Source organism: Anopheles ziemanni, chromosome 3, assembly GCF_943734765.1.
Source record: "Anopheles ziemanni chromosome 3, idAnoZiCoDA_A2_x.2, whole genome shotgun sequence".
NCBI lineage: Eukaryota > Metazoa > Arthropoda > Insecta > Diptera > Culicidae > Anopheles > Anopheles ziemanni.
The window spans coordinates 56,378,045-56,403,705 of record NC_080706.1 but is presented as its reverse complement, the minus strand read 5'-3'; the positions used below and the strand labels follow the sequence as shown (position 1 = coordinate 56,403,705).

General features: G+C 44.2%; 4 protein-coding genes across 4 annotated transcripts; 2 read left to right on the top strand and 2 right to left on the bottom strand.

Annotated features, from left to right (window-relative positions):
- The first annotated feature begins 609 nt into the window (after positions 1–609).
- LOC131287914 (ATP synthase-coupling factor 6, mitochondrial) lies at positions 610–1,326 on the top strand. Its single transcript, XM_058317008.1, has 3 exons — positions 610–673; positions 847–1,004; positions 1,075–1,326. Exons 2-3 carry the CDS (start codon positions 847–849, stop codon positions 1,238–1,240), a joined length of 324 nt encoding a protein of 107 aa, XP_058172991.1. The 5' UTR covers positions 610–673; the 3' UTR covers positions 1,241–1,326.
- Positions 1,327–1,424: 98 nt separating this feature from the next.
- On the bottom strand, positions 1,425–8,296 carry LOC131289187 (DNA polymerase epsilon catalytic subunit 1). The gene is made up of 3 exons (XM_058318396.1): positions 8,250–8,296; positions 8,061–8,184; positions 1,425–7,987 (listed from the first exon to the last, which is right to left on the bottom strand). The coding sequence occupies exons 1-3, from the start codon at positions 8,294–8,296 to the stop codon at positions 1,451–1,453; spliced, it is 6,708 nt and encodes a 2,235-aa protein (XP_058174379.1). The 3' UTR covers positions 1,425–1,450.
- Positions 8,297–8,468: 172 nt separating this feature from the next.
- Positions 8,469–12,000, top strand: LOC131286874 (DNA polymerase epsilon subunit 2). Its single transcript, XM_058315881.1, has 3 exons — positions 8,469–8,574; positions 8,643–9,870; positions 11,663–12,000. The coding sequence occupies exons 1-3, from the start codon at positions 8,504–8,506 to the stop codon at positions 11,927–11,929; spliced, it is 1,566 nt and encodes a 521-aa protein (XP_058171864.1). The 5' UTR covers positions 8,469–8,503; the 3' UTR covers positions 11,930–12,000.
- A 5,732-nt stretch (positions 12,001–17,732) lies between these two features.
- Positions 17,733–20,129, bottom strand: LOC131285067 (mucin-2-like). The gene has a single exon (XM_058313926.1). The coding sequence runs from the start codon at positions 20,127–20,129 to the stop codon at positions 17,733–17,735; it is 2,397 nt and encodes a 798-aa protein (XP_058169909.1).
- Positions 20,130–25,661: the final 5,532 nt, after the last annotated feature.

Sequence of the window (25,661 nt, the reverse complement as noted above, 5' to 3'; positions counted from 1 at the left end):
CCTGAGCTCCAGCTCAGCGTGACCACGCGGTCGTGCCGTAACCTTACTTTTCCGCTAACCCTTTCAGGAAACTTGTGCACTGCTAACCTCCGCTCTGATTCACTACCGAACTGGAACTGCATTTGAAATTTAAATAGATTACAGAGTGATTGTAAGTAAGGAAGGATTGAAGATGTCATATTCCGGTTTCAAGATTCGATAACGGAGTTCACAAAGGCGATCAACGCGTTTAAGCTTACACGCTTTCCAGACTGCACCGTCGCGTAACGCGACGTCGCCTGACAGGCGCTGAACTCCATGTAAAAAAAACCTAGCGCGATTCGCGCGACATCGCGCAAGGTTTTTTTTATATGGAGTTCAGCTCCTGCCAGGCGACGTCGCGCTGTAGTGTGGACTCCGAATTACTCTATCCATCGTAAAAGTCTGTATAACAACGACAATAAAAAATCCAACATGACTGCGACATCCTCACTGTTTTGTAAGCCTTGGTTTTCTGAATGGTGATTGTCAAAATCATATGAAACGTCAAATTTGTCGTGCGTAACCCACAATATTATGCGTCACCTTGACCGTATGTCACTTTAACCCTTGGTTTCTCGTTCCGAGGAATAGCAATACTTCGCCGTCGTTTTTCCTGCGAGTCTGCCGAATTTGTTCGTGAAAGAATTTAAAGGTAGCTGAAATTATCGCTTTAATTTGCCGTCTCCATTCGTGGGCTTGTTTCACAAGCATCCGTGGTATTTTCTGCTTACACTTCGTGGACCGCGATACCGTTTCTGGATCGGCTTCCTAATTACATAACGTGCGATTGGAGGTTAATCAAAACTTTTCATTCCTATCGGACAGATGCTGACCAACCAGATCGTCTCCGCTGCCCGGATCATGGGAGTTCAGGCCCGCCGCAACTACGGAGTTTCGGCCGTTCTGCTTTCGAAGGCGACCGACCCAATCCAGCAGCTGTTCGTGACCAAGCTTCGGGACTATGCACAGAAGAGCAAGGGCGCGTAAGTTAAACAAATAGGATGGGACCTGTTTTGGTCTGATCAAAAGAGATTGACACGAGTTCCTTTTCAGGGGTGGAAAGTTGGTTGATGCGTCGCCGGAAATCGAAAAGGAACTGAAGCAGGAGATGGATAAGCTCGCGAAGCAGTACGGTGGAGCCGCGGGCGAAGATATGACCAACTTCCCTGCCTTCAAGTTCGTGGACCCGACAATTGATCCCATCAATTCGACCGCCTAAGTAGCAACAGGTCGGCTCCAAGCGGACCTACTACAATAGATCTACTACTAAATTCTACTGAAATCGAAACAGATGTAAACAGTTCATTTAAATTGTGTTAGTGTTTATTAAGCACAATAGCAAAGAAACTGGAAAGCCTGTAATCTCTAGTGGGAGAGGTACCTTTTAATGTATCGACGATGTGCACCGTGAGGCTTATTTTGGCAGGTTTCATGTTTGTAAAATGTGAGTAACCGTTTCCTGCAGTACATGCATTCGATAATCGGTGGCAAGCGTTTGGAACGTAAGCAAAAGGCGCCGTAGTTCCGATCTCGAAATAAGATTTTCAAAGTTCCCGGTGCAGGTGCAGTACTGGGCGAGATTTTCCCGCTTAATTTGCTTGCACTTGACGCAACGCAAGTCTTGCAACGTGTAGGACATAAGCTTACGCTGTACCACATCCAGCAGCCTCATTTCGATCTCCACGTTATCATAGTCGACGTTGCATTGCGCACAAAGCCAAACGGGCTGCTGGCCATCCTTGAGCGCCCGATGACTGTCTTTGCACAGGTCCAAATCGCGACAATGGTTGCACGCCTGACATATGACTTCGGTTAGTACAAACGATTTGGTCATCTCTTTCCAAATTGCTTTTTCGCTGAAGTCACCCACCCCAATCAGGAGTAGCATGTTTCGACGCATCGTGGTCACCTGCTCTTCGGTGTCCTTGCTTATGTTCAGAGCCCGGGTGACTGCCTTTACGAATTCCAGCGCTGGCCCATCAGCACCGCGTGCGTACCCGTCGTGCATTTTTTGCACCATTCCATATGCGATGCATGCTAACTTTTTCAGACCATTCTCTGGGGTCGCACCTTCGGCCAGCGCTTGCAGGAACGACACGATGAAACTTTCGAAGCTCTCCCGGCATCGCCGTTCCTCCGGCAACTGCTCCGAAATGCTCCAGTTCATCTCCAGGGCTAGTTCCTCCTCCTGCTCTTCGGATTCTTCTGTCAGTCCGACGTTCGGATCAGATTCTCCAGTGGTGATCACTTCCTTCGGCAAATTTCCTCGCACACCGCCATAGTTGGTTGGATCAATCCACAGCAGGAACTCCCATGCCTGATGAAACGATAGCGATACGCTGTGGAACATTTCGCGATTTCGGATGTTCTGCACGACGAAATCGGTGTAACTGACTGCATCGACCACCGTGCGCTTGCCGGTATCGATGACTATGCGGTTGAAATCGGCATAAATGATGTCCGCCTTCATGCGTCGAAATTCTGCCACAATTTGCAGAAACAGCTTGCGCATCAGCGTATTAAGTGCTCGCCGAAGGGCCGGGTCGTACAAGAGAGCACGGCTAGAGCGCACCCAGCGGTAGAAATGAATTATCTGGAAGTCGGAGAACACATTGCGGTTGATGGAAACCTCGCGCAACCACGTGTTCACCATGGTGCGCATCACTCTAAACGCTTGACTGCAAAGCGCCGTTTCATCGTAGCTAGAAAGTTGCTGACCACCAGGACCACTTGTGATCATCTCCTCCAGGGATGCCTGTGGAATCACGTCGAATGTAATTGCGGACGAGGTACCCTCAAGCTCCTGCACTCGGCTTGCTTGCAGCAGCGCCGACACGGCCAGACTCTCCACATTAAGCTCCACGCAAACCGAGCGGTACAGACCGGGCCGGTTCTGTACGATTGAAATGTTGTCCTCGAATTCTGCCAACAAGCGACTGTCATCCGCCTCGCGTCCTCCCAAATCCGGTCGAGGGCCAGATGAACACCATAGGACAAAGTTGTGCTTCTGCAGCAACCTGGCATAGAAAAGGTCCGCTCCGAAGAGCACTGTGTCCGGGGGCATATTGCCCAACGGTAGGTGGAAGTAGCGACACTGGTCTAGCATCATTTGCACCACGCGGTTGAGGTTGAGAAAGTGTCTTATCATTGAACGTGCCCCATGCCGCTGCCAGTCCAGTCCGGACAGTAGCGCTGCGTCGTCCGCGATGTGAATGGGGACTTCTGGGAACTCGAGGCATACCGGTAGCAGCTGGTTGATCTTTTGCAAACCGACCGCCGTCTGCAGGCACAGAAGCGTAGGTCCACGTTTTTCATCTCGGTATGCGGCAAGGGCGCGTGTTACTCGCTGGTACACCTGCTTGGCATCGATTTCCATGAACACCTCGAATGTCATGTCCACCGGCGGGAGCATTTCTTCTTCCGTTCTATCCCCACCTCCACCTGCCAGCAGCGCAATCCGTTCCGAGGTATAGAGACTCTTCACCGTCGGAAGTTGGTTTGTGCGCACCGTGTCCAGCACGATTACGAGCGCCTTTTTGCTGGCGGGTGAGAAAAGGCCCCACATTTCACGCTTCCCGGTCGGGGACACGTGCTGGTAGAGGAAAATTTTACGCAAATTTCCCCCACAAGCACCTGGTTTTAGGTACGGTGCGGTCGTGATGCCGCTTGAGAAGCCACGCATTTCGAGTTGCTGAATATTGAACGTGTCGAGATCTTTCGTTGCCAGTGCGGCCAACGTACGTGCTTCAGATCGCTGCACGGCACAAACGCAGCCCAGCTCCATTAGGGCACGAAACTCGAGTGTCATCTGAGTCTCGTAGATGCCCTCGATGTCGGGTGTTGCCAGGTCGGCTAGCAAACCTAGCCTATTGTCGCGAAATACCTGCTCTGGCACGACATACTGGTAGAGATGGTAAACGGGGCGGGCCCGGGGTAGCATGCGATGAACCTTCTTCCACATCGATTTTGCCACCCCTCCACCTCCAGAGCCGCCATCTTCCGGTGGTGCTGGCGTTCGCTGATTTACGTAGAAGATACGCGGCACGGATAGGCGAATTTTGTGCAGTTCATCGCCCACCATCGCCCATAGCGTGAAGTTGCCCAGTTCGTCGACCGGCAACAGTTGAATGATTTGCCAGCTCTGTTCGATCAATGAACGTTGCGTTTTGCGCAGAAATCCGCCCAACGTGGCGGCCGATCTAGTAGGCGGCAAGGTGGTTCCAGCGGGTTCCAGCGCATCCGTTCGGAGTTTTTTGCTGTTGCGTGCATCACGATGGTGTCGATCACGACGTGCAAGCTGCCATTTCCATTTTCGCTTATGAAACTGCAACCACTCGATCAACTCCTTTCGTGTAGTGCCTGTATTGGGAGGGTTACCGAGTGCTTCGCGCCATGTTTTCGGTACCGTTACCGAAGATTCCGCTTCACTATCTTCGGCCTGATTGTCAGAACCCTCTCGGCGACGTTTATGGGTCACTGGGACGCCGGACGCCGGTCCGGAACCGGTCTGTTTCCGAACAAGATCTTCCACATCGGTCACTGCTCCATGCTCGGGAGCTATCGGTTTCGGTGCAACCGAAAACATCTCGCTTATGCGACGTTGCTTTAGTATGTCATTTTTCTCCAGCATCTTCTTATGCAACCATTCCGGATGCTGCACTCGAGGAACGGGATTATTTAAGCCTTGCAGGGCGGCGGGGATGGTAATGATTTTTTGAATGGTGCCTCCCAGGCGTTCGATGTAATAGTTCCAATCCAGCACATCCCGGATGTCCGCATCGCCCATGGTATTGTCTTTGAGCCAGCGCCGCAAATAATGACGCCGCACGCTTACCTCCGACTGAAATATGGCCAACGGGATTGCCCGTTCGGTAACAGGGGCCCCTTCCGGTTTGCGTGAGATAATAAATTTACATGCCAACCCGGCATCCTTCACCATCTGATCGCCGAGGAATTCGGCCAACCGTTTTGCGGTAGAGATCGAGGTGGACTTTTGCTCGCCGTAGTCCTCCAGCTTGCGCGACATCGAGCGGTTTTCGGAAATTAGCTCGAATAGCTCGCTGTCGGGCATGTTATGACCCTTGCTGTACAGTACATCCAGCCAGTAGTCAGCGATTTTGGCAACCGCGGCATAGCACTGCTCCAGCGTGGCGCCCTGCAGGAACGCCTCAAACACGGACGATTGGAAGATTTTGATCAGCTGTAGTTCACCGCGGCGCTTCACCTCGAATCCTTTTAGTTCCGCCAGCGATCCATCAAAGTTGAAGACGGCGTACCGTTTTTTGAGCTTTTTGCCCTCCTCTTTGGCAGCCGGCAGCACCATTGCCAGGTATGGGCCGTCCACTTCGAAGAAGATGGAGTTTTCCGAGCGAATAGAATACTTCGCTCCAGAGCCATCGCTTGAATATGGCCGCTCGAGCACGTGGTACTGATCGTTCGTGAAGTGATCCTTTACCATCGTGTTGAGCACAGCATTCGGGTAGGACACGTTGATAGTTTTTTTCTTCTGGTGATTTGTACGAACCGTAAACTCTTGCGGGAAGGATGCCGGCAAAATGCACCAGATTCCATCCGTGTCGAGCTCCAACGGTCGTCCGACACGTTCGATGATTTCACGCGCTTTGGTGATGATATTCGAGCCAGTCAGGCAGACTATGCCGGCCATCGGCATACTATGCCAGCGTGCACCCTTACGCATCACGTAGCCGTAGAAAGAATTGAGGATACATTTGTGCGCCAGCTGCAACGAATCATACAGCACCTCGCGTCCCTTGGCGGCTTTAATTTCTCCCGCATCGCCACTCTTCACCGCCGACGTAACGGCCGCTTTGGCACCTTTGGTGAGGGCTTTATATTCGTAGCGCCGGTCACGGAATGCGCGCACCGTATCAACGTAGAAACTGTTTTCCTTCTGGCAGATGGTGGATGTGCGCGTTTCAAGCCGTGTCACTTTGGTTTTCTTGTACGCCTTGCGGCAATAGTCGGAAAGCCGTTTTTTCTCGTAGTTCGCCTGATCTTCACGAGACAGCTCATGGAAGGCACGCTGCTGTCCTCCCGGGAAAAGTGGTGGAAATTTTTCCGTTTCCAGCTGCTGTTGGATGCGCTGGAACTCATTACGGCTAGCGGGGAGCATTTCACCGCGCCACAACCATTCCATATCTCGCTTGCAACGAGCATCCGGTTTGTTGTAGTCGCAAGCGGCGCAGTCAGCCTCGTTAACCATCGATGACGGCTGAAGACGGTTTGTGAGGATGATGTTCGGGTACATGGCTCCAACATCGAGGTGGTAGATAACAGGCTGTTCGAGTCGGGTGGGAATATCGTGCAGTTGCTGCAAAGCGGCCAGAATTGCCGCTTTGACCTCATCGAAATTGACGACGTCGGAAAGCGGAACGCCCTCCTCGGTGACGATTGCATGTTCCAGTACTTTGTCTACATTGGTTTGCAGTTGCCGAATCATTTCCGGGTCAAGCCGAAAACGGGTACTGATGTCGGCCCGGAAAACACCCGATTCCAGCGCTTCGACGTGGCCTCCAACGTACGTTTCAGAGTCGAGCACGTGCCCATCGGAGCTGAGTTTGTTCAGCTCCGAAACCTGTTTGTTAGGAAACACAATGTCAACCTTGAATGCTTCTTTCATTAGCAGCGATTCACACAACGTGCCGGATCCCTTGCGAAGAATTTCATCCGGTTCCATAGGAATAATTGTCGCCAGTGCAAAGATGAACGGATGCACGTACTTCATGTATAGATAGTAGGTTGCCACTGCATCAGAAACCGAATAGTTCGCCAACACTTGCGGTTGTTCTACCGCCATGCGGCACATTTCTTCCGGATCTAATTCAACCGGATCGTAGCGTAGCTTACTCTTTGCTACCGCCTTCAAACCTTGCGAACCAACCGGTAAGTATGAATCGCGTTTTACCCAGCAAAGGCAATCCAAGTGCATCGCCGGTCTGCACAGATAGTTTCCATCGCGGCCGTTTACCTTCGAGAACCCGATCTCGCGCCGCATATCCAGATCGTACACTGCCGCGCGTGCCTCGACGAAGGGCCAATCGAAGAAGTCTCCGTTGTATGTTACGAATATGTGTGGTTTAACGTCTAGGATGTGATCGAAGAATTTCTGTAACAGACCTCGTTCGGTCGGTTCGTTGAAAACAATGAAATTTCCTTCGAACTCGGGCTTGGGTGTGTATTCGAAGTCGTCCACATCGTTGCTGATGATCTCGCGGTTGGTAATCAGATAGCCTTGGCCGTCGATCATGTACGAGATCATCATGATCTGATCCGTTTGAGCGTCAGGAAATTTTAGCGGCAGTTTGGTGGTCTCGATATCAAACGCCAGAACGACTGGCTCGGGACGGTCCAAAATATCGGGTCGTGGCGTAATGATCGGTTGTTCTTCGCTCCCACGGCAGCGAACGGTGTACCAGGTGCCACAGAAAATGTTCAAATCAATCGATACGCGCACATGGTACGGTACATCATGTTCACGCATATCCTCTATGTAGTCATAGAAGTCCACATTTTGATTCGAAGTGCTACCTTCGCCATCGTTGGCATCGAAACGGATCGCCGTTGAGAGCGAAGTGCTAAGCATTTGCATGTAGTAAGTGTTTGCTTTCTCCCGTTCTCGATTTTTACGCACCGCGTTGTTTAGATCACGCTTTACTTTGTTCATTTGTGTTGTATTGTGGAAGGACAGTTTCAGCAAGTTTTGCTTCAGCCCACTTAGGTGGTTTGGTAGGTCGAGATCTTCCTTCTGAATGTGTTCCACGTTCAGCAGCTGACCGGAATATTTTTTACTCAGAAACTTCGCCACTTCCAGCGTGTGCCCTTCACGGGTAATCAAAAGAAGGTATGGAGCATAGATGACGGTCGTTTTGTACCTGCTACCATCCATTTGGAGAAAGTACATGTCCAAAGCCGCAACCAAACGTCGATCCTCGTTCAATATTTCCGTCTGCAACCAGATAGACGGGCAATGTTATAGGAAAAGGGTATTCTATAAAACATGCCCAAGTGCTTCTACGAACCGAATGTATGTTGATAAGATAACCCGTACGCTCCAATGTATCTTTCACTCGCTCAAAACCATACTTCTGATCGATTTGATCATTTTCCCTGGACTGTCGATAGCCGATTTCGTTTGTGTCATCACTGAAAGAAACGGAAGGATCATCTAGTAGGCAGCAAGATTTTCGATTACAATATGATTAAAATACCCGTCCGTCTTTTCTGCCACAAATTTTCCAGTGTTTGTAGAAAACATTTTTCACCAGCACAAACCTTTCTCTACGAAAAACTAAAATCAATGATCAACCAACAACGACAGCGCAGCTCTGATGACAGCACGGAACGCGCCAATTCGGCTTGCGCGCGCTTTCTAAACGTCAAACCTGTTGACCATCTCTCGTGCCACCTTGTTTTGCTGACATTGTACTGTTTATTTTGAGTGCTCAGAGAAGATCGGTACGAAATGAATGAAATAACCCGCTTGAAATCTCAAATTGTGTCCCGTTTTTCGATTGGAGGATTCCAAATACGAAGGTAAGTTGCATAGACCAAAGCGAACCCAACTGTACATACCATCAACAAGTGAATCCTTTTGTTTGTAGTGAAGCAAGCCTATTTCTAGCACAACAGCTTCATACTCTCGGCGAGGCAGAACGCAAGAAATGGATTACGAACGTCGCAAATCATGTGCAGGGACAAAATCTACCTCACCCAATCGTGGAAAGGAAGCACATTGAATTGGCCATAAAGGAGGCAAACAACACCGGTCTGGATGACACGGAATCGGTGTTCGGGGTAATCAGTGCCTTCGAGGTACCAGCATTCATGTATTGCGAGGATAAGAAAAAGTTTCTGCCCGATACGAACAAACGAAGCTTGCTGGCGGCATCAGAGGCTAAATCCCACTACATTCGCGAACGATATTGGCTGCTCTGGCAGAAAACATGCCGACATGAAATGTTCGCCCGGCGTGCACCATTGGGCACGGATGAGACGGGTAACAAAAGTAAGCTCGTGCTACGCAAAGTCGAAAACTTATTATCAACATCGAAGATGAACGATGTAGTGCTGCTAGGTTTGCTCACACAACTTACTGAAGGAAAGTTTTATTTGGAAGATCTCACTGGAGCTATTCCAATTGATCTGAGCGACGCCGTTTACTCGGCTGGACTGTTCTGCGAGGGATGCTATGTGCTGGCTTACGGCAAGTATCGTGACGGTACGTTAAAAATCGAAGAGATAGGCTTTCCACCTCCCGAGCTGGCCTCTATCAGCAGAGCATTTTACGGGTCCATCAACAGTTGGGGTGGACCATCCAAAACGTTGCTTAAGTACTCGCGTAATTTGGGAGAGCTGGAGAAAGCGAACGTCGACAGTAGCATAGTGTTTGTTTCGGACTGTTGGCTAGACGTGCCGGAAGTGATGGAAAAGCTCGGCCAACTGCTCAAAGGGTATGATGATTTTCCACCGGTTGCTATCGTTTTGATGGGCCCATTCACAAAGGCCAACGAAAACTTGTATGGTCTCAAAAATCGATTCCAACGACTGGGCGAAATTCTGATGAATTGCGAGAAGCTTAAGGCACAAACCGATCTGGTATTGGTACCCTCCTGTGATGATCCTGCTGCGGCAAATATTTTACCCCGAGCACCGATTCCGGAAGCGTTGGCTGGTGACTTGAAAAAACGGTTTCCGCGGACGATGTTGACCACTAACCCATGTCGGCTGCAATACTGCACCCAGGAGATCGTCGTGTGTCGAGCTGATTTGGTGACTAAACTTTGTCGGAATACAATCCATTTTCCCAAACAAGGCCAATTGGAGGATCACGTAAGTAAATGGTTTACCAATAACATTACGCGAATGAATGAGCATTTTTGAGTTTAAAGTCACATCGATTTATTCTTACGTCATTCTTCCATCTTTCTTTTAAAAATTTGTTTCTCAGCCGCTCCTTTAGCAATCTTAAAATTTAAATTCTAGAATATCTGATATACGTGGGGGGACCCAAAAGTAACGGGAATCGGGTTGTAGGGAGAAAAGGGGCGAAAGAGGATCGGGTTCAATATTTTTTTTTTAAATCTTGACATGTTCTTGATCAGTATGCAAAGTTTAGTTTCTGTGAGTGCATCCGCTAGTCTTTGAGATTTTTTTCAGTGTAGCGGTTTTAGTGTTTTCGGCGATTTTGTGAGATGGCCAAGTGGAACTGAGGCCAACCTCGTTCTGGGCGCCCCTCAACTTCAAAAACGGACGAAAATGTTCAAAAAATCAACAATCTTATTCAGAATTTGTTTATCCATAATGGAGGATAAACTTAAAAAATCCACCCGGTAAATTTGAAGATATTGAGGGAAAACAGCTGGAAGAAAACGACGGATCCGTGGCGAGACTGGTTCTTCCAGGGAAATGCGACCACGACACGCCCCTGCCCACAAAGCGCTGTCCGTGAGGCAGCTTTTGACCAAAAATGACATGACACCGATTTTTCCATCGTGGAGGAACAAATTCTGAACAAGATTGTTGATTTTTGGAACATTTTCGTTCGTTTTTGAAGTTGGGGGGCGCCTAGAACGAGCCTCAGTTCTACTTGGCCATCTCACAAAATCGCCGAAAACACTAAAACCGTTGCACTGAAAAAAATCTCAAAGACTAGCGGATGCACTCACAGAAACTAAACTTTGCATACTGATCAAGAACATGTTAAGATTTTTAAAAAAAATATTGAACCCGATCCCCTTTCCCCCCTATACTCCTTACAACCCGTTTCCCGTTACTTTTGGGTCCCCCCACGTATGTTTGTTTTTACTATTACTATGCACAAAACCTGTGGATTATTCTTCTACTTCGAAACGATCGCCTTCGGTCGCGCCTGCCCTATGAAGGGCTTACACAACTTTTTACCTTTGAGTACGTGGATAGTGAGTCCTCTCGTACAGGGGATGGTCCGGTCCCTGTTGGGACTCGATCCCACACCGTCGAGATGGTGAGCCCCGGCGTTACCGATCGGCTGTCGCGGACCTCCTCTTATTATTATAGGTCTGTTTATATGTATTACGAACGACTGACCACCGATCTATGATATACCGATTTTCGGTCACAGAAGATACTCTCTTCGGAAAGAGACCTTGTTTCTCTAGGGGATGTCGTGCCACATAAATGTTTTTTTTCTGAATTATTTGATCATACCAATCCCTCGATATGATTGTTTGTCTTACCCATGTGTTAAAGACAGAAGGTCTTTATCAGTGCCCTAGACGGAATCAAAAATAATTTCTTTCTTTCTTTGCCTACAACCTTTATTCGTAACTTTCTTGTGGTGCACTTTGCGTTGTGCGTTGTGCAAAAAAATCGTCTGGCTTTTTCGTCTTCCGTATTGCAAGAAAAGTAGTATGTATGGTTTATAGAGGCTTTGGGATATTACTAGAAAAGATACCGAAGACACACCTTCGATCCTTTTTATCCTATCTAAAACATCGCCGTCGTCGGCGACGTTTCTGTTCGGCTAGCTCCGTTGGAACCACCGAAACGTTACACCGGTTCCAACACATTGCTCTTATGTATTTTATAATAGGAAGTTCACCTGTTTTTTTTTGTCATTTTTAAAATTTGCATCTTTTTCTAGTTTGCTCGGACGCTGATCAACCAAGGTACGCTTGCCCCGCTGACACCAGTCGCATTTCCAACACATTGGAACTATGATGCTGCGCTTTCACTGTATCCACTTCCAGATTTGGTTGCGATAGGCGATCCTTGCCAGGGGTTTCAAACTACCGAGCAAGAATGTACGGTTATGAATGTAGGTTCTTTTCCAAAATCAAAGTTTGCATTTAAAGTATACTATCCTTGCAATCGGTCTATAGAAGATTCTCAAATACCTGACGAGGAATAATATATTGGAACCGAAAAACAAAAATAAAGTATTTATGAAACTTCAGCCAAATCAGAAAAGATGCATGGGGCAAACCATAAAACAATAATGGTTGGTACTATGGCAAAAACTGAGAAACATTTTTTTTCTTTGCCATCGATAAATTTTCTAGCGTTGGTGTACACTCATATTCTTTACGTCAAAGTGCTGAGAAGTGTATATTTTTTTGTTTTGTTTTCTGATCCATTTGTTTAAACAATCGTCATCGTTAAATCTATATCGTCTATACGAGTTTTGCAGGTTCCGTTTGTTTCCTGAAGAAACCAATACACAAATACAATCTTCCAACCTTCATACATTGTCTCGTCATTGTTGAAACAGGTGAAGCCAACTCACCGTAACAGTGACGCACTGCGAAAACGGAAAACGAAATCGTGTGTCCTCAGATTTCTATTTTCGAAATGGCTACTAAATAAAAGTTTTCGCGCAGACAAGCATTCATTCCTTATAGTTCAGAGGGATCAGTATACAGAAGGCGGTAATCTACTCCGAATAAATCGAAAGAAGACATATTTCTTTTAACAAATCAAAATGAAATTCACATTTGCCCTCGTCTTTACCTTGGCCATGCTATCGCTGGTGCTATTTGTTACGGAAAGCAGAGCTGACCTGATTTGTGAAGAACTCCTCCCATCCGCCGCGGAAGTGCTCTGTCCGCTGAAGTGTAAGGACCTGAAGTTCAAAGGTGGCATGTGCGTGAATGGCGCGTGTGTCTGCAATAATCCCTAGTACAATAGAATCAGCAATAAAAGTTGCTTAAATCGTGAAAAAATGTAATAAAATATGTCGCAAAAGTTGAAAATTCAAACTGTTTTTTATTTTAACTATTAAGTTTGCGTTTGATTATTTCAGTTCTTTATTCCCTTTACAAAGGGTAATAACAACTGCGACATTAAAAGTAATACTTAATGAACAGTCCTTCTGATGGACATTCATGAAGGAACAATGTAAGAAGCTGGTTTTAGTGAGGGAGCCAGTAAAACAACCCTCCTTATATCTTAGCCATTTCACTTCCAATTGGTTTGCTGTTACCTCGTTCATGGCAAATTGACCTCCATGTGGCTCTCTTGCATTTCTACGACGTTCAGAATTTTACGTTGCGTACGAAAGCTTCTGTATATTTCAAACAGTGTCCTATTGTACTTCATTTGCATAACAGACTTAGAGTTATCGTTTAATTTAATGCCTGAAATTTCTGTTACTATAAGCATACACGCAGATTGCGTAGTTTACGGATCTCCCGGAACATGCAACAGAAAAATAATTCCACCAATTCTGAATGCCTGAAAATTGCCTAATAAGCTTTGATGTAAAATAGTGAAAGAAAAAAACTAACAACATGTCGTATTGAATATCTTGAATGAAGTTATTAAATAATGAAAATTTTAGAAGAACCTTCACGCAGCATCACATAGCAGAGTGGTGAAGGTTTAAAATATTTTTGATAACTTCATCTGATGCCAACCACCACAGCATGGGATGATGTTCCGAGTGTGAATTAAAATGCAAACACCCTTTTTGAGCATGATATCGATTTATTAGATGCTTAACGTAAAAGGTATTCCTATTATGTTGTATATTTTTACGAAATAATATACAGATTTTTTTTTCGATCATGAAATTTTTATTTTAAATGATTAATGCACAGATGCATGATAGAAAAAAATAAGAGCATCAGGTTTACATTAATCAGATTATTGCTATATATGTTACATGATTTTTCACATATTTTTTTAGATTTTGCCACGATTACCACGATTAATTGCTGCCACGTGCATAAAGCAATGCGACCTGAAGGTCGTGTTGGAAAATTCCAGAACTGTGACCCTGGACCGAGACGGATGTGATTCACGTCTCGGTACAGCCATTCGAACAGTGTTTGAACAGTTAGTTTTAAGCATTGGTTCACTCGTGTCTCGTCAAACACGTTGTCGATCGTGTTCGAAGATTGAAACGAAGGTGTGGCTTCGAAGAATATAAATTGAAGAGTTTTAACGCTGTATGTACCATTAGTAACTGGGAACGAAAAGACCAAGCCAGTACGTTAAGATGAAGTTTTTGTTCGCTTTCTTATTTGTAATCCTCGCTGTACTATCTTGCTTCGAGGGCATCAGTGCAGATGTTTGTTCTTCCCAAAATAGAGCTGTCGCTGCTAAAGCATGTCAGCTTTACTGCCGCGCCAAGAAATTTAATGTCGGAAATTGCGACCAGGATAAATGTGAGTGTTCAGGGACCCGCGAAGATGAGAATGAATAAAGCAATTATTTGCAACTGAAATAAACATCTTTTGATAAAGGATGTTACCGTGTAAAAAACTCATTCAATTGATTATATTTTTGTACAGATATCACATCCATGCTGAAGAAATGAGATGATACTAGCTCAGTTATATAGAATCTATGGTTGCGATTAATAGTTTCCTAAATAGAGTTTAACCTGGTGCTTTTTCAGTAGGTAGGAGACTTTTCCACGTTTTACTTTTTTCACTTAATGGGTATCGACTCTCTTTTGTGATGACAAGAGGTTGAAAAAGAATGTTTTATGTATATAAATAATATTAGTTGTAATTTCTAGAACATTTAATCAAGTAAAATTTTCCAATTTGAGTGAGATCCCTGGGGATCTTCAGATTCAGTTATCATAATCAGTGGCGGTTCAAAATTTTAATCATGCTATTAATTTTCAATCTTATGATTGGCTTCAGGCCCTTTGGTAGAGGTAAATTAGCATTTTCCTTTAGTATACGTCCAATACCGGACTAATCAATGACAAGAACCGATGAACTGCATTAAACATAAATAAATTGTCAAACTAGACAAAAAGTAGAATAATTGTTTCATAAGATAAGAATTTTAAATAGAAAAGATTCAAGCGGGATCGCAACAAACGTTTGAACGTTTGAATACCACTTACAATACAGCGGCCTGTTCAAATGATACAAATGATACGTATGTTCAAAACGTATCTGCGTAGGAGAACGATTTATGTTTACTTTGTACCAAGGACACGTTTCAGATAAAACATATTTACAAACAATTTGGTGCTTTCGTTAACAGACCTGTCTCATTACGAAGTTAGAGATATGAGGTTGTTTTGAACAAAGCATATACATGCTTCGATTAGAAAAACAAGTTTTAGAAAAAGAAAGATCTTTCCTAATAATGATAATTTTAAGATTTTTATTAACGAAAAGAGCGCCGAATTTTCGAGAGATAGTTTTCATAATTTTATCTAACGTGGTAAACACATACCTTGTAGCAAGCTCTTTATGCGAATTAGAAGTTCGTTAATATTTATTTTAGTATTTTTATTTTTAATAAAAAACCGCAAAAAAAATTAAAAATTTTCAATCGGAAATAAATCAGATGCTCTTCATTCATTTTGGTACGGCTCATTGGTGTCGGTTATTTATGATGATTTTCGGTTTCATGTGGATTTTTTACCTAGCGGGACATGGTTTTCCGGTCCTAAGAACTCACAAACCAGCACAAACACTTTGATACTACGGATGGCTTGAGGTAAACAAATCAGCTTGCGCCATATCATTCCAAGTGTCTTACCTTACACATAGCAGCGCATCGAACATTTCCTTGAGTACGGCTGAATTCTGTTTCACCCTTCCGGAATGGCTGCGCAAAGACAAGACTCTTGGGCGTTTGGTGGAACGAATGTGATTTGACGATTTGATAAGATTTTCGATTTGCCGATTCTAGATCATGGTTCTCTTTATGCCGTCTATCTTTCGATGTCATTCCCTGTCCCTGTTGAGGTAAACGAAAATTTGCAACGAAAGGAATGTGATCGAAAAGAAAAACAAACCCCACGAAAATATACCCCCTCTGGCTTCATGCAAATAACGCAAACTGTTTGATATGATGGAAAGAGGTGCGTAAAAGTGGCGGATTTGGCAACGCTATCGAGAGTTTAACGCTCTTCCTTTTAAGTTATTACTGCTTCCGAAGGCATTTCCGTTGCGGTGGTTGGCAAACGAGATTTTCCACCGTATTCTACTTATGGCACTTTTCAGGGGCAGCATGCGTAGGAATTGTGCGATACAAACCCTCTTCAAACTGGCACACTAAACTTTGAAAAACGTGAAGAAAGGTGGATAAAGTGGTGTGTTGTTCGTTCAAGGATATTGCTTTTTCCCTTTCTCTTTGGAACACTTCGCGCGGTAACTGTGGTTAGGTTGTTTCAACGAACGTTCGTACGGTTTGCGGGCGGGAGTAGGTTTAAACAAATGGAGATAAATTGAGTGGTTGAAAGGTTTTGAAGCTTCACTGCAAATTCGACAGAAATGTTTTGCTTCTCCCGTAGCTGCCGACGGATCTACGAAACGATTGAATAATTTGATGAATACTCACCGAGTATGCTATAGTTTGTCATTCTGCAATTAGCAACTGCCATTGCTGATTTTTCTTACACTTACTATCTTTCCTAGAGCTTATCAAGACTGAAGAATGGATGAAATATTTGAAAATGAACGAAACGCTTGAAGCAGTGTCTAAAATTAAAGTCGTTAGAATACATAAATTTATGATAGAAACAGTTGTATGTTGCAGTTGAGAAACTTCTGTAAGTTTTGCCTGTAGTTTTGACTTTAAAACAATTTGGAAAGAAGCTTATGCTGTTGATAAAATATTTCCTAAGGACTGCTTGCACTATGATGAACTTTTGACACACGAAATTTTTAAAAGCACCTTCCACCTGTTGAGCACATGATGACTATGAAGCTTATCCATAGATTCTTCATCTACCGCAAGTAAAAATATTGATCAACTTATCTCTCATATAGTGAGATAGTTGTTCACAAAAATAGTAAAATAAGCTATTTATCAATATAAATATTTACTGTGAAGTTCAAAACATGAAATATTGAAAATATTTACAGCGTAGAACAAAATTTGTTTGAATATGAATGCTGCTGATTAACATTTGATTGATGATTCATAATGGTGGAAGTCGAACAATTTTGTAAAAGGTGTTTTTGTCATTTGTTTCTCACGTGTGCATATGTTAGCATTGAAGGAGTTTATAATTTAAAGATTGTTGAAGCAGATGTTATAAATTTACCTTTATTATGTAATAATCAAAGACATATTAGTTTCAGTTTCAACGCAAAAACAAAACAAAAAGTGTAATAGAACAACAATAACTTTATTTAGCTTTTTGTTGCTAAAAGTACAGTAAAAAAACTTAAATCTATAAAATGTTCTCCTGTTGTATAAAAATATTATTCTCACATTGTATTTTGTTTGTTTTTTCCTTTGCACCATGAACGTCCCTGTGGGTTTACCTCGAACTTAAGACATACAAATTGTACACTATCCTTGGCAACATCAACTTACAAATCACTTCGAAAAGTTTCGTTTGCATGAACTATCTGTTGCTTTCTTTTTCAGAATGAATCATTTCCCCTTCAGTGATAAGCTTCGTAGGGGCATGCGCCCTGAGCGGCTCGGAGCCATTAGAAATTGCATTTTCAAATCCTTTAGTCACGGACAGTTCATAGATGTGACTGGTCGGTCTTTAAGCATCGACAGAACACAGAATTAGAGACGTAACGCTCGTTTTTAATAAATTCTAATCCACCGTAAAGATAGTATGAATTTGTCGCAACACACCCGACAACTAATGAGCATGCAGCTGACATCCATCTAATTTATAAAATCCACTGTTCACAATCTGTTGTTGATGTGTTTGAATTCCGTTGCTCATTTCATGTCCAACATATCAGACGAACACTTCGCTATGTGCGCGTGCACTACAGTTGGTTCAGTCTATTCTTGTACTTGATTATATCGATATCGTCCATCAGGTCCAAGCGTGGCTGACCGAAGGGAAGTGCCTTTCCGGATCCTATGACAGAATGGTGATAAGGGTTCACACTAGCTCGCGGGTACTTTTGACGAATCGCTTTGCTGCTATTGTTGCTTATGCTACTGACGCTGTTGTGCATCGGCCGCAGACGACTTTTCAACTGTTGCTGCATTTGTAGATGGTAATACATATCGTACGGATCGAAGCTGTTCGGTCCGGGAGGAGCAACGTGATCCTGATCATTGGAGCGCTTAAATCGACTGCAAGTAAAGAGGCTTCCGATACCCCCCAAAGCACGACTGATCTCAATACCAGCTACATAGACGTACAGAGCATAAGCAGATGCTAAGGTGAACAAAACGATGAAAATTCCACTCAGTGCTATCCAAAGCGCAATGGATTCGTTAGACGCGGTTGCAATCGGAAGTGTTGTTGGCAACGATGCAGAAATGTCAGTCGTCGTTGTACGTATTATTGTTCCTTCAGACGAAGTTGGTAAATTGGATGCAGTCACAGACGATCCTTCGGTGAATATTGATGTTGGAGAAGGAATACTCGTTGTGGTTGTAATGTAGGATGGATCAATGGTTGTTATGGGAACGGACGATGGAATTGTTGGTACGGTAGCAATAGGCGCAGCAGTAGTAGTTGTTGTTGTAGTAGTAGTACTAGATGTTGTTGTTGTAGTACTAGATGTAGTAGAAATACTAGTAGTAGGTGTTGTTGCCAGGGTTGTAGTACTAGATGTAGTAGAAGTACTAGTAGTAGGTGTTGTTGCTGGGGTTGTAACTGGATACGTTTCAGTTGAGGCCGAAGGAGTGATCTCTATGGTACTGATGGAATCAACGGTTGACATTATCGTTGTTCCCAGTGTGTTAGTGGTAGTACGTCTTCTCCTTGTAGTTGTATCGATAACGGTGGTACTGATATCAGGTGTCGGCGTCGAAGTTGTTGTCGGCGGAAATGTTATTGTTTCCGTTGTTGCAGACGATGGTTCACTGGAGTAAACCATGGAAGATAAAGTTGAAGAGAAAGTTGTTGTAGAAATGGGGATCGTTGTTGGAATCATTATGGTGGTATTCGGCATTGTGGCGATGGAGGTAATCGTAGTACTCGTAGGTGTAATAGTAATATTAGTTGCTGTTGTTGAAGTTGTAGTTGTAAGTGTTGTAGTTGTAGTAGTAGGTGTCGTAGTAGTAGTCGTAGGTGTCGTAGTAGTAGTCGTAGGTGTCGTAGTAGTAGGTGTCGTAGTAGTAGTCGTAGGTGTCGTAGTTGTAGTCGTCGGCGTTGTAGTTGTAGTAGTAGATGTCGTAGTTGTAGTTGTAGGTGTCGTAGTTGTAGTCGTCGGCGTTGTAGTTGTAGTAGTAGATGTCGTAGTTGTAGTTGTAGGTGTCGTAGTAGTAGTCGTAGGTGTCGTAGTAGTAGTCGTAGGTGTCGTAGTAGTAGTCGCCGGCGTTGTCGTTGGCGTAGTAGGCATAGCAGTTGTAGTCGCCGGCGGTGTCGTTGTAGTAGTAGATGTTGTCGTTGTGGTCGTCGGTGTCGTCGTTGTCGTCGTTGTAGTCGTCGGTGTCGTCGTTGTGGTCGTCAGTGTCGTCGTTGTTGTTGTTGTAGTGGTCATAGGCGTTGTAGTTGTTGGTGCTAATGTTGATGTCGACCTTGTAGTGCTTCTAGTGGTTGTATACGATATCGATGTTGTAGGCCTTGTTGGAATCGTTGTCATCTCGGTTGTTGTGTAGAACTCATCCAGTACCATACAAAACTCCTCCAGCACAAGCGGATTGAAGACGGTGATGTATTCTATCGCAAGTTGCCCATCGGAACTCATGTCCGCCTGTAGCAATATTCTTGCTCGCCGAATCTCTCGTTCCACTTTTCCAACGAATAAACTCCACGTGGAAGTTTGTGCACGGGTTGTCCAATTTTGTGCCAACATCGGTTGGCCGAACATGTCGATCACGTCGAGATCGTAAACCATGAGCGTCAACGAACAAGGATTGTAAAACATCAATTGGTAAATCATGCGTATTTCCGTATACGGATTCATGTAAAAACTGTTAATAGATTCGGTGCAGCTTATACCACGCACATCATTCGAAAGATAGTAGGTAGTACGGTCACGGAACGGTCGGAATGTTGGAGAGGATGCGTAAGTACTCAAGCGAAAACTTTCACGAAAAGCACCAGAACACTGTTGCACTTTCCACGTATTAATGTCGTTAAAATCAATCCGTTCACAAATGGACTCTGCAGCACTATTCGAACGCACTGCAAGTATTAGAAGTAACACGATATTGATCAACCACGCTACAGGTTGTCGCGTTTCCGACGATTTCGTTGCCATTTTGCGATAAACACGTTTGGATCGACAAACGCATCTATTTTCACGTTGGCTCGGTTCGAATGTCCACGAGTGAACTGACGATGGTCAACGCGGATCCATTGAAGGCGCAGTTATCTCGTAGTTCGTTGGACGCATTTCACCAAAACACGGACAGCCGATAGGTGCGATCGCAGATCAAAGATGTCAGATAAAGCGTTAAAAAACATAGAAATGTACATATTTTCCCGCCCAGGTTGCGATAAAATTCTCGAGCGTTCTCTTAAAAAATGTGAGCGAAAAGTATCCAAATCGTTGGACATATCAGATGCGACAATTGTTGTATTGGTCAAACAAGGAACTTTCATTGATTCACATAAATCACTGACAACAGGAAGGTGCACATTTTTTTCATTTGTTTGATTGTTTTTGTCAAATATTTCCCGAAAATTGATACTGATGAATGTTTCTCTTAAATTAGTTAAGTTACAAGCTATTCCTTTTTAGGTAAATGATTTGGGTTGGTAGGAAATATCTAACAGCAACACAGATTGATCGTAATGATGCGATAAACGGTGGAACATGGGTCGATGATACACAAAATATCGAGTCTTTTGATTATTAAAAAAAATAAATTAGAAGTTCTCGAATAGAATGACTAATCAAAAGAGCTGTGGATAATAATCTCATAATACCGGATAGGAAAAAGTAAATTACTTTCAATGGTTTTAATTTTTAGTTCATCATGCCTTCACAAATTGTTTTCAGATATCGATATTCTTATCATTGGCGTTAAATATAATTCAAATTGTTTAAGAATTTTAGTTGAGAAATTGATTTCAAATTGCATTTTTGAGTTGAAAGTGAACAATAGATTTGCTTTATGATCTTGCAATGAATAATAAAAAAACAATGGAATTAATATGACATTGTGGTTAATTCAAGCTCAGTTCAAAGCATAGCGCAAACTAGCCGATTATGGTAAAATTATGATTTGGAAAAATACAGTTAAATTAACTGTAGGTACACTTACAGTTCGAAACGAAATAAATAATCTGGATAGATAATCAGGACACGCGGCATAGGGAACCCTTGTTCGGCTGTTTGGCTTCGAATCATACCCGAAATCGATCCCTGCCTTGTATGAAAGCACTATAGATACGTATACAGAGGAAAAAAAGACTATTAAGCCTTTAACTGACTGGAATAACCAAAACGGTCATTAAGCCAAAGAAAAATATTTTCATTAGCCTAACCCATTTCAATGAGGTATGTTGGATATGCAACGGTAAAAGCTTGTTGGGTTCACTATCATGCATGCATAACAAGAGCAGGGTTTTTGAGATAAACTTTTAAAACATCGGAAGCATCTTCCATTCTGCACTCTGGTATGTTCAAGCATTAATTAATTTCCGGTTGGATGGATTGCAAATTAACCATGTTTTCAAGGAATTCTGATTCTGTAACTAGAATCAACTTGGTCTTCTAGCGTAGAAGCTTCTATTTGTCGTCCTATTAATTATTGCTTCATCATGAGAATTCTTGTCTTCGGCGCTATTGTGTAGTTGGGAGCTCTAATTCAGGTTCACGCAGAAACCATGCTCTCATACTAAGGTGATGCTGCTCAGTTCGAGTCAACTGTAAGGCATTTTCCTGATACATACTGTACTTCTTAATACCCTCCGCTCACTCCACCGTTGCCTCCTTCCGGGCGGACACTGACAACAACTCTGTGTGTCAGGAATCTTGTAACCTAACGAGAAGCGCTAGTGCGTAACGTGGATTTGCATTTACCCTTCCAGCGTTTTGCTGAAAGGTGATATAAATAACGTCTGCGTGCAGTGTGACGAAACGTTTAACATCTGTTCTGAAAATACGATAGGACCAAACACTGCTCGAAGAGCGTATGAATGTATGTGTTTACCAAAAGGGTTACGTCTGCTGCATTAGTTCGCATGGTAGACCGGGGACAATGGCAATTTAATCACGCTCAGCCGACTTCTGACATATTGGATGTATTATAGGTACATTCGGAAACATGAGTGCAAAAGAATGCAATTAATTGCTACTCATTTCGGGGGAGCATTTCTGGCGATAAATCATGGCCAGAATAATTAATTCAGTGCGCAAGTTTGAAGCCAGAATTGCATAAAAACGATTAAGATCAGAAAGGTTTTAATTCAGGTAGAAGAAGATTATCTTAAAAGTCTTGTCAAGTGCTCAAATGCTATTCGTATAAATATTCTACTTGTCAATCTAAAGTAATTTATAGGATTTTAAATAGTTTTACCTTCGGTAGTTATTTGTAAATAGATAATTTGTGTTGAATTTTCCACTTTTGATAGGATATGTTTGCCCATAGCAATAACACTGATAAGACTATTCTCAAAAGACAGTGAATGAAAACACATTCCTTTATGCCATACGTTAAGTATGCATCTATTAGTAATGCTTGAAAACGACGAAGCTTTGTTAGAATTCCCTTGCTGGATATTACCGAGTTCATTCCTTCACCCGAATAGAAGGTTCATTCACTCCAACCCGAAAGGACTACCCAGTAACGAAACGAAGTGTTCGAGGATGCTTGAGAGTGAAATCAGAATAAAGGCCGAACCCAAAGCACGAAGACTCAGTAAACCAAGTAAAATCAGTCATTTTCGCGCGCGTCATTACGGACCATCTCGTAGTCCTTCCGAGTCGGGGATAGCCAGTTAGCCGTGAGCTTTCGGATGACGATGTCACCGCCAGTAACGGTGGCATTAGGAACCCAACCGGATCGTTTTGTGGTGGTGCAGCTCCTATTCAACCTGCTCCAACCGGGCTTCAGCTAATTTGTGCCACCGCTGCTCCCTCTCTGTGCTGGGAGGGTAGGAAACGTTAAAAAGTAGGCAGAATCATCAACAGGAAGTGGTACGGAAAATAGAGGAAATTCTCGATGGTTTGTCATTTCTGCTAACATAGCTCGGCACATTTTGTCTCGTTGTGGGTGGCAGTCTTGTTAGTGTTTGATGCTCTGTTTGACTTTTGTGAGGTCCTTAAGTAGCTCTCGTGAGTGCGAATAGCGAGCGTTCTTCACCACATCGTGGAAGTACTACCGTATTTCGCCTTGTCGGCCGAGAACTTGGATTAAGCCATAAAAGCAAGTGTCACGATTCGGAGGAAGCCATCGACGTGCTGAAGCAAATGCGTTGGTAACATAACAGACATCACACCGTTGATGTCCTGCGGTATCTAACAACCAACTAGTGCCACCAGTGACCAATGCATTGTGCCGCCACGAAAAGTTCTACACGAAACTTAGGTCATATGTTCGAATCACTAGGGAAGGTGCAGCAAGCACCCGGAATGTGAGTGATAGGCCCAACCGATGTGTGAAGGGATTTAGGGTCCGGTCGGAGTGGCCGGAGCGCAAAACTTTAATGGGGGAAGAACGCTGCCGATTGTAATCTTAGCATGGGGCTTTTGAATAAAAGATGAGACGCTGTTGCGTGGACCACGTGTCGGCGTGTGTCGGTGCGTACGAACCTCCGATCATGTGCAGCGTGTTGGATTATTTGTCTCATCGTTTGTATAAAGCGCGTGGGGATCATGAATTGTTTGCGTGTGCTTGAATTGTACCTCTAGAGCCCCGGATTCGCGTACTATCGAATCGCTAACTGCAAGGCGCATTGAAACACTTTCCCGCAGTCGGAGTAAGCAAATGGTGCGGTCAAATTCTCACGGATGGACAATTAGATCCGCCTAGCAATGCGTCCGCTCGAGCGCTCGCTTTAGGAAATCGCGTGTTTTTCACCAGCGGGCCAGCAAAGTTGGGGCCAAGCTAAACGGAAATTTTTCATCGAAGAAAACACGAACACGGAGTGCGCGTCGCGAACAACTTGTCAGTTCGACATTTCTTTCCCAGCGTAACGGATGGCACCTTAGAAAGCATCTCACATTTGCGCTCTCCATCATGGCCCCCGATTGGCCAAAGTGCGCAGATCGAAGAACATCATCGGCCCGAAGGAAAGTTTTGCACCGGTGATTAGATTCTTTGTATGGTTCTAATGATCACGGCACGAAAGGAGGAAAGTTTGTGTTTTTTTTTTCTTTTTGTGCTCAAAAAGCAAATGTGAGCTAATTCCTTACCCTTGAAAAACGAAGACGTTTAAGGGTAGGGCAGCACTTCTCAGTGTAGCTGGTAAACATTACCTAAACTCCACATGATTTCTCCCAAAGGGAAAAGAAAAACAACTTTCCACCACCCCTCGGGTTTGTGACGATGGAACAATACAGACGCGATGTGCCGTGGTGTAATTTCGGAAAGCGTCAAATCCCAACGCCGGGACCGACGGCGTGAATAAAAGCGACTCTAAGTGATTTTCCTCCGACACAAGAAGCGCGCACAAGCACTGTGGAGTTTTAAACTGTGCGAAAACTTCGCCATCAACTACCCCTTTTTTTGTTCTCGGCTTCGTGGATCATTCAACCACCAGGCGCATCCTGGTACGCCCGGCCTGCGTAGTCATCACAATCGCTTCACAATCACTTGGTGGCCGTCCTGTCTCTCTAACTCCTTCGCGTCTCCGGGGAAAAGGGCAAGTTACCGGAAACATCAGTGTGCGAACAAGAAAAGCAGCACCCAGCCGGGTGGAAAAATTTCTGCCGGAAGGCAAAGTTCGAACATCTTTCGTGGCGCTGGCGTGAAAAACGGGTTCGTGTATAAAAATAGCAGCGAGAAAAAAGAAAAGAGAAGAGAGGGAAAAAAAGTTACTGTTCGCTAAGGAAGTTGCCTTGGGGTCAAGCGGTGGCTGTTTTTTTTTGTTTCATTCATTATTATAAGTTTTATTGTACCATCAATCTATGGTTGTGTTGAAGGAAGCGGAAGCAATAATAACAAAAAAAAAGTTTCGAGCAAGAATTTCAGTGCAAAAATTTCCCATGACGTCGCGAAAAAACATCGCGTTATATTTTAAGCGCAGTGATTAGTTCAATGAAACAAATACGAAAGTTTTATGGTGAAAATGTGGTCCGCCAAGAATTAGCCACCGTGTGCGCTGTGATGCAACATGCTTGTAAACCAGTGCTTCAGCCGAGGGAGGTCATTTGTGGCGTTGTGAAATTGTCAGTTAACTGCTGAGTTATGCTTAGCCGTTACTCGTCTGCATTCAGCAAGAATTGATGTGTCTCGCTATGGACCCATGCCGTTTCGGTGGCTATTCTGAACCACTCAACCATCGGGATCGTACGTTTAAAGTATCGCTGGAAAAAGGAAAATATCCAACGTAATGATGGTTCCGGTGGTCTGAAAGCTGGAACCGGGTGTTTGTATGTGCGGTCCGCGCAATCATACATAACCTACCGCAGGTGTAACAAAAGCGCAATCCAAACAAACGTAACCATTTTTCATTGCTGATTGCGGTACGGGCGGTTTGCCGCGAGCAAACGACGGAGGCGGAAAATCCAAATTAATAGCTTCCGCAAAAGCAGCAGGAGTAGCAGAGCCAGCGGGACGCCACTCTCCAGCGGAGGAGAACGGAAAATCTTCCGACTATTCGGAGCCCAACTCTAGTCAGG

Excerpts from the sequence above, each read along its gene's own strand:
- LOC131287914 (XM_058317008.1), top strand. The coding sequence starts at position 847 with ATGCTGACCAACCAGATCGTCTCCGCTGCCCGGATCATGGGAGTTCAG. Across the intron at positions 1,005-1,074 it reads GCACAGAAGAGCAAGGGCGC|GGGTGGAAAGTTGGTTGATG; the intron begins GTAAGTTAAACA and ends GTTCCTTTTCAG.
- LOC131289187 (XM_058318396.1), bottom strand. The coding sequence starts at position 8,296 with ATGTTTTCTACAAACACTGGAAAATTTGTGGCAGAAAAGACGGACGG. Across the intron at positions 8,185-8,249 it reads GTGGCAGAAAAGACGGACGG|TGATGACACAAACGAAATCG; the intron begins GTATTTTAATCA and ends CGTTTCTTTCAG. Across the intron at positions 7,988-8,060 it reads ATCTTATCAACATACATTCG|ACGGAAATATTGAACGAGGA; the intron begins GTTCGTAGAAGC and ends ATCTGGTTGCAG.
- LOC131286874 (XM_058315881.1), top strand. The coding sequence starts at position 8,504 with ATGAATGAAATAACCCGCTTGAAATCTCAAATTGTGTCCCGTTTTTCG. Across the intron at positions 8,575-8,642 it reads GGAGGATTCCAAATACGAAG|TGAAGCAAGCCTATTTCTAG; the intron begins GTAAGTTGCATA and ends TTTTGTTTGTAG. Across the intron at positions 9,871-11,662 it reads AAGGCCAATTGGAGGATCAC|TTTGCTCGGACGCTGATCAA; the intron begins GTAAGTAAATGG and ends ATCTTTTTCTAG.
- LOC131285067 (XM_058313926.1), bottom strand. The coding sequence starts at position 20,129 with ATGGCAACGAAATCGTCGGAAACGCGACAACCTGTAGCGTGGTTGATC.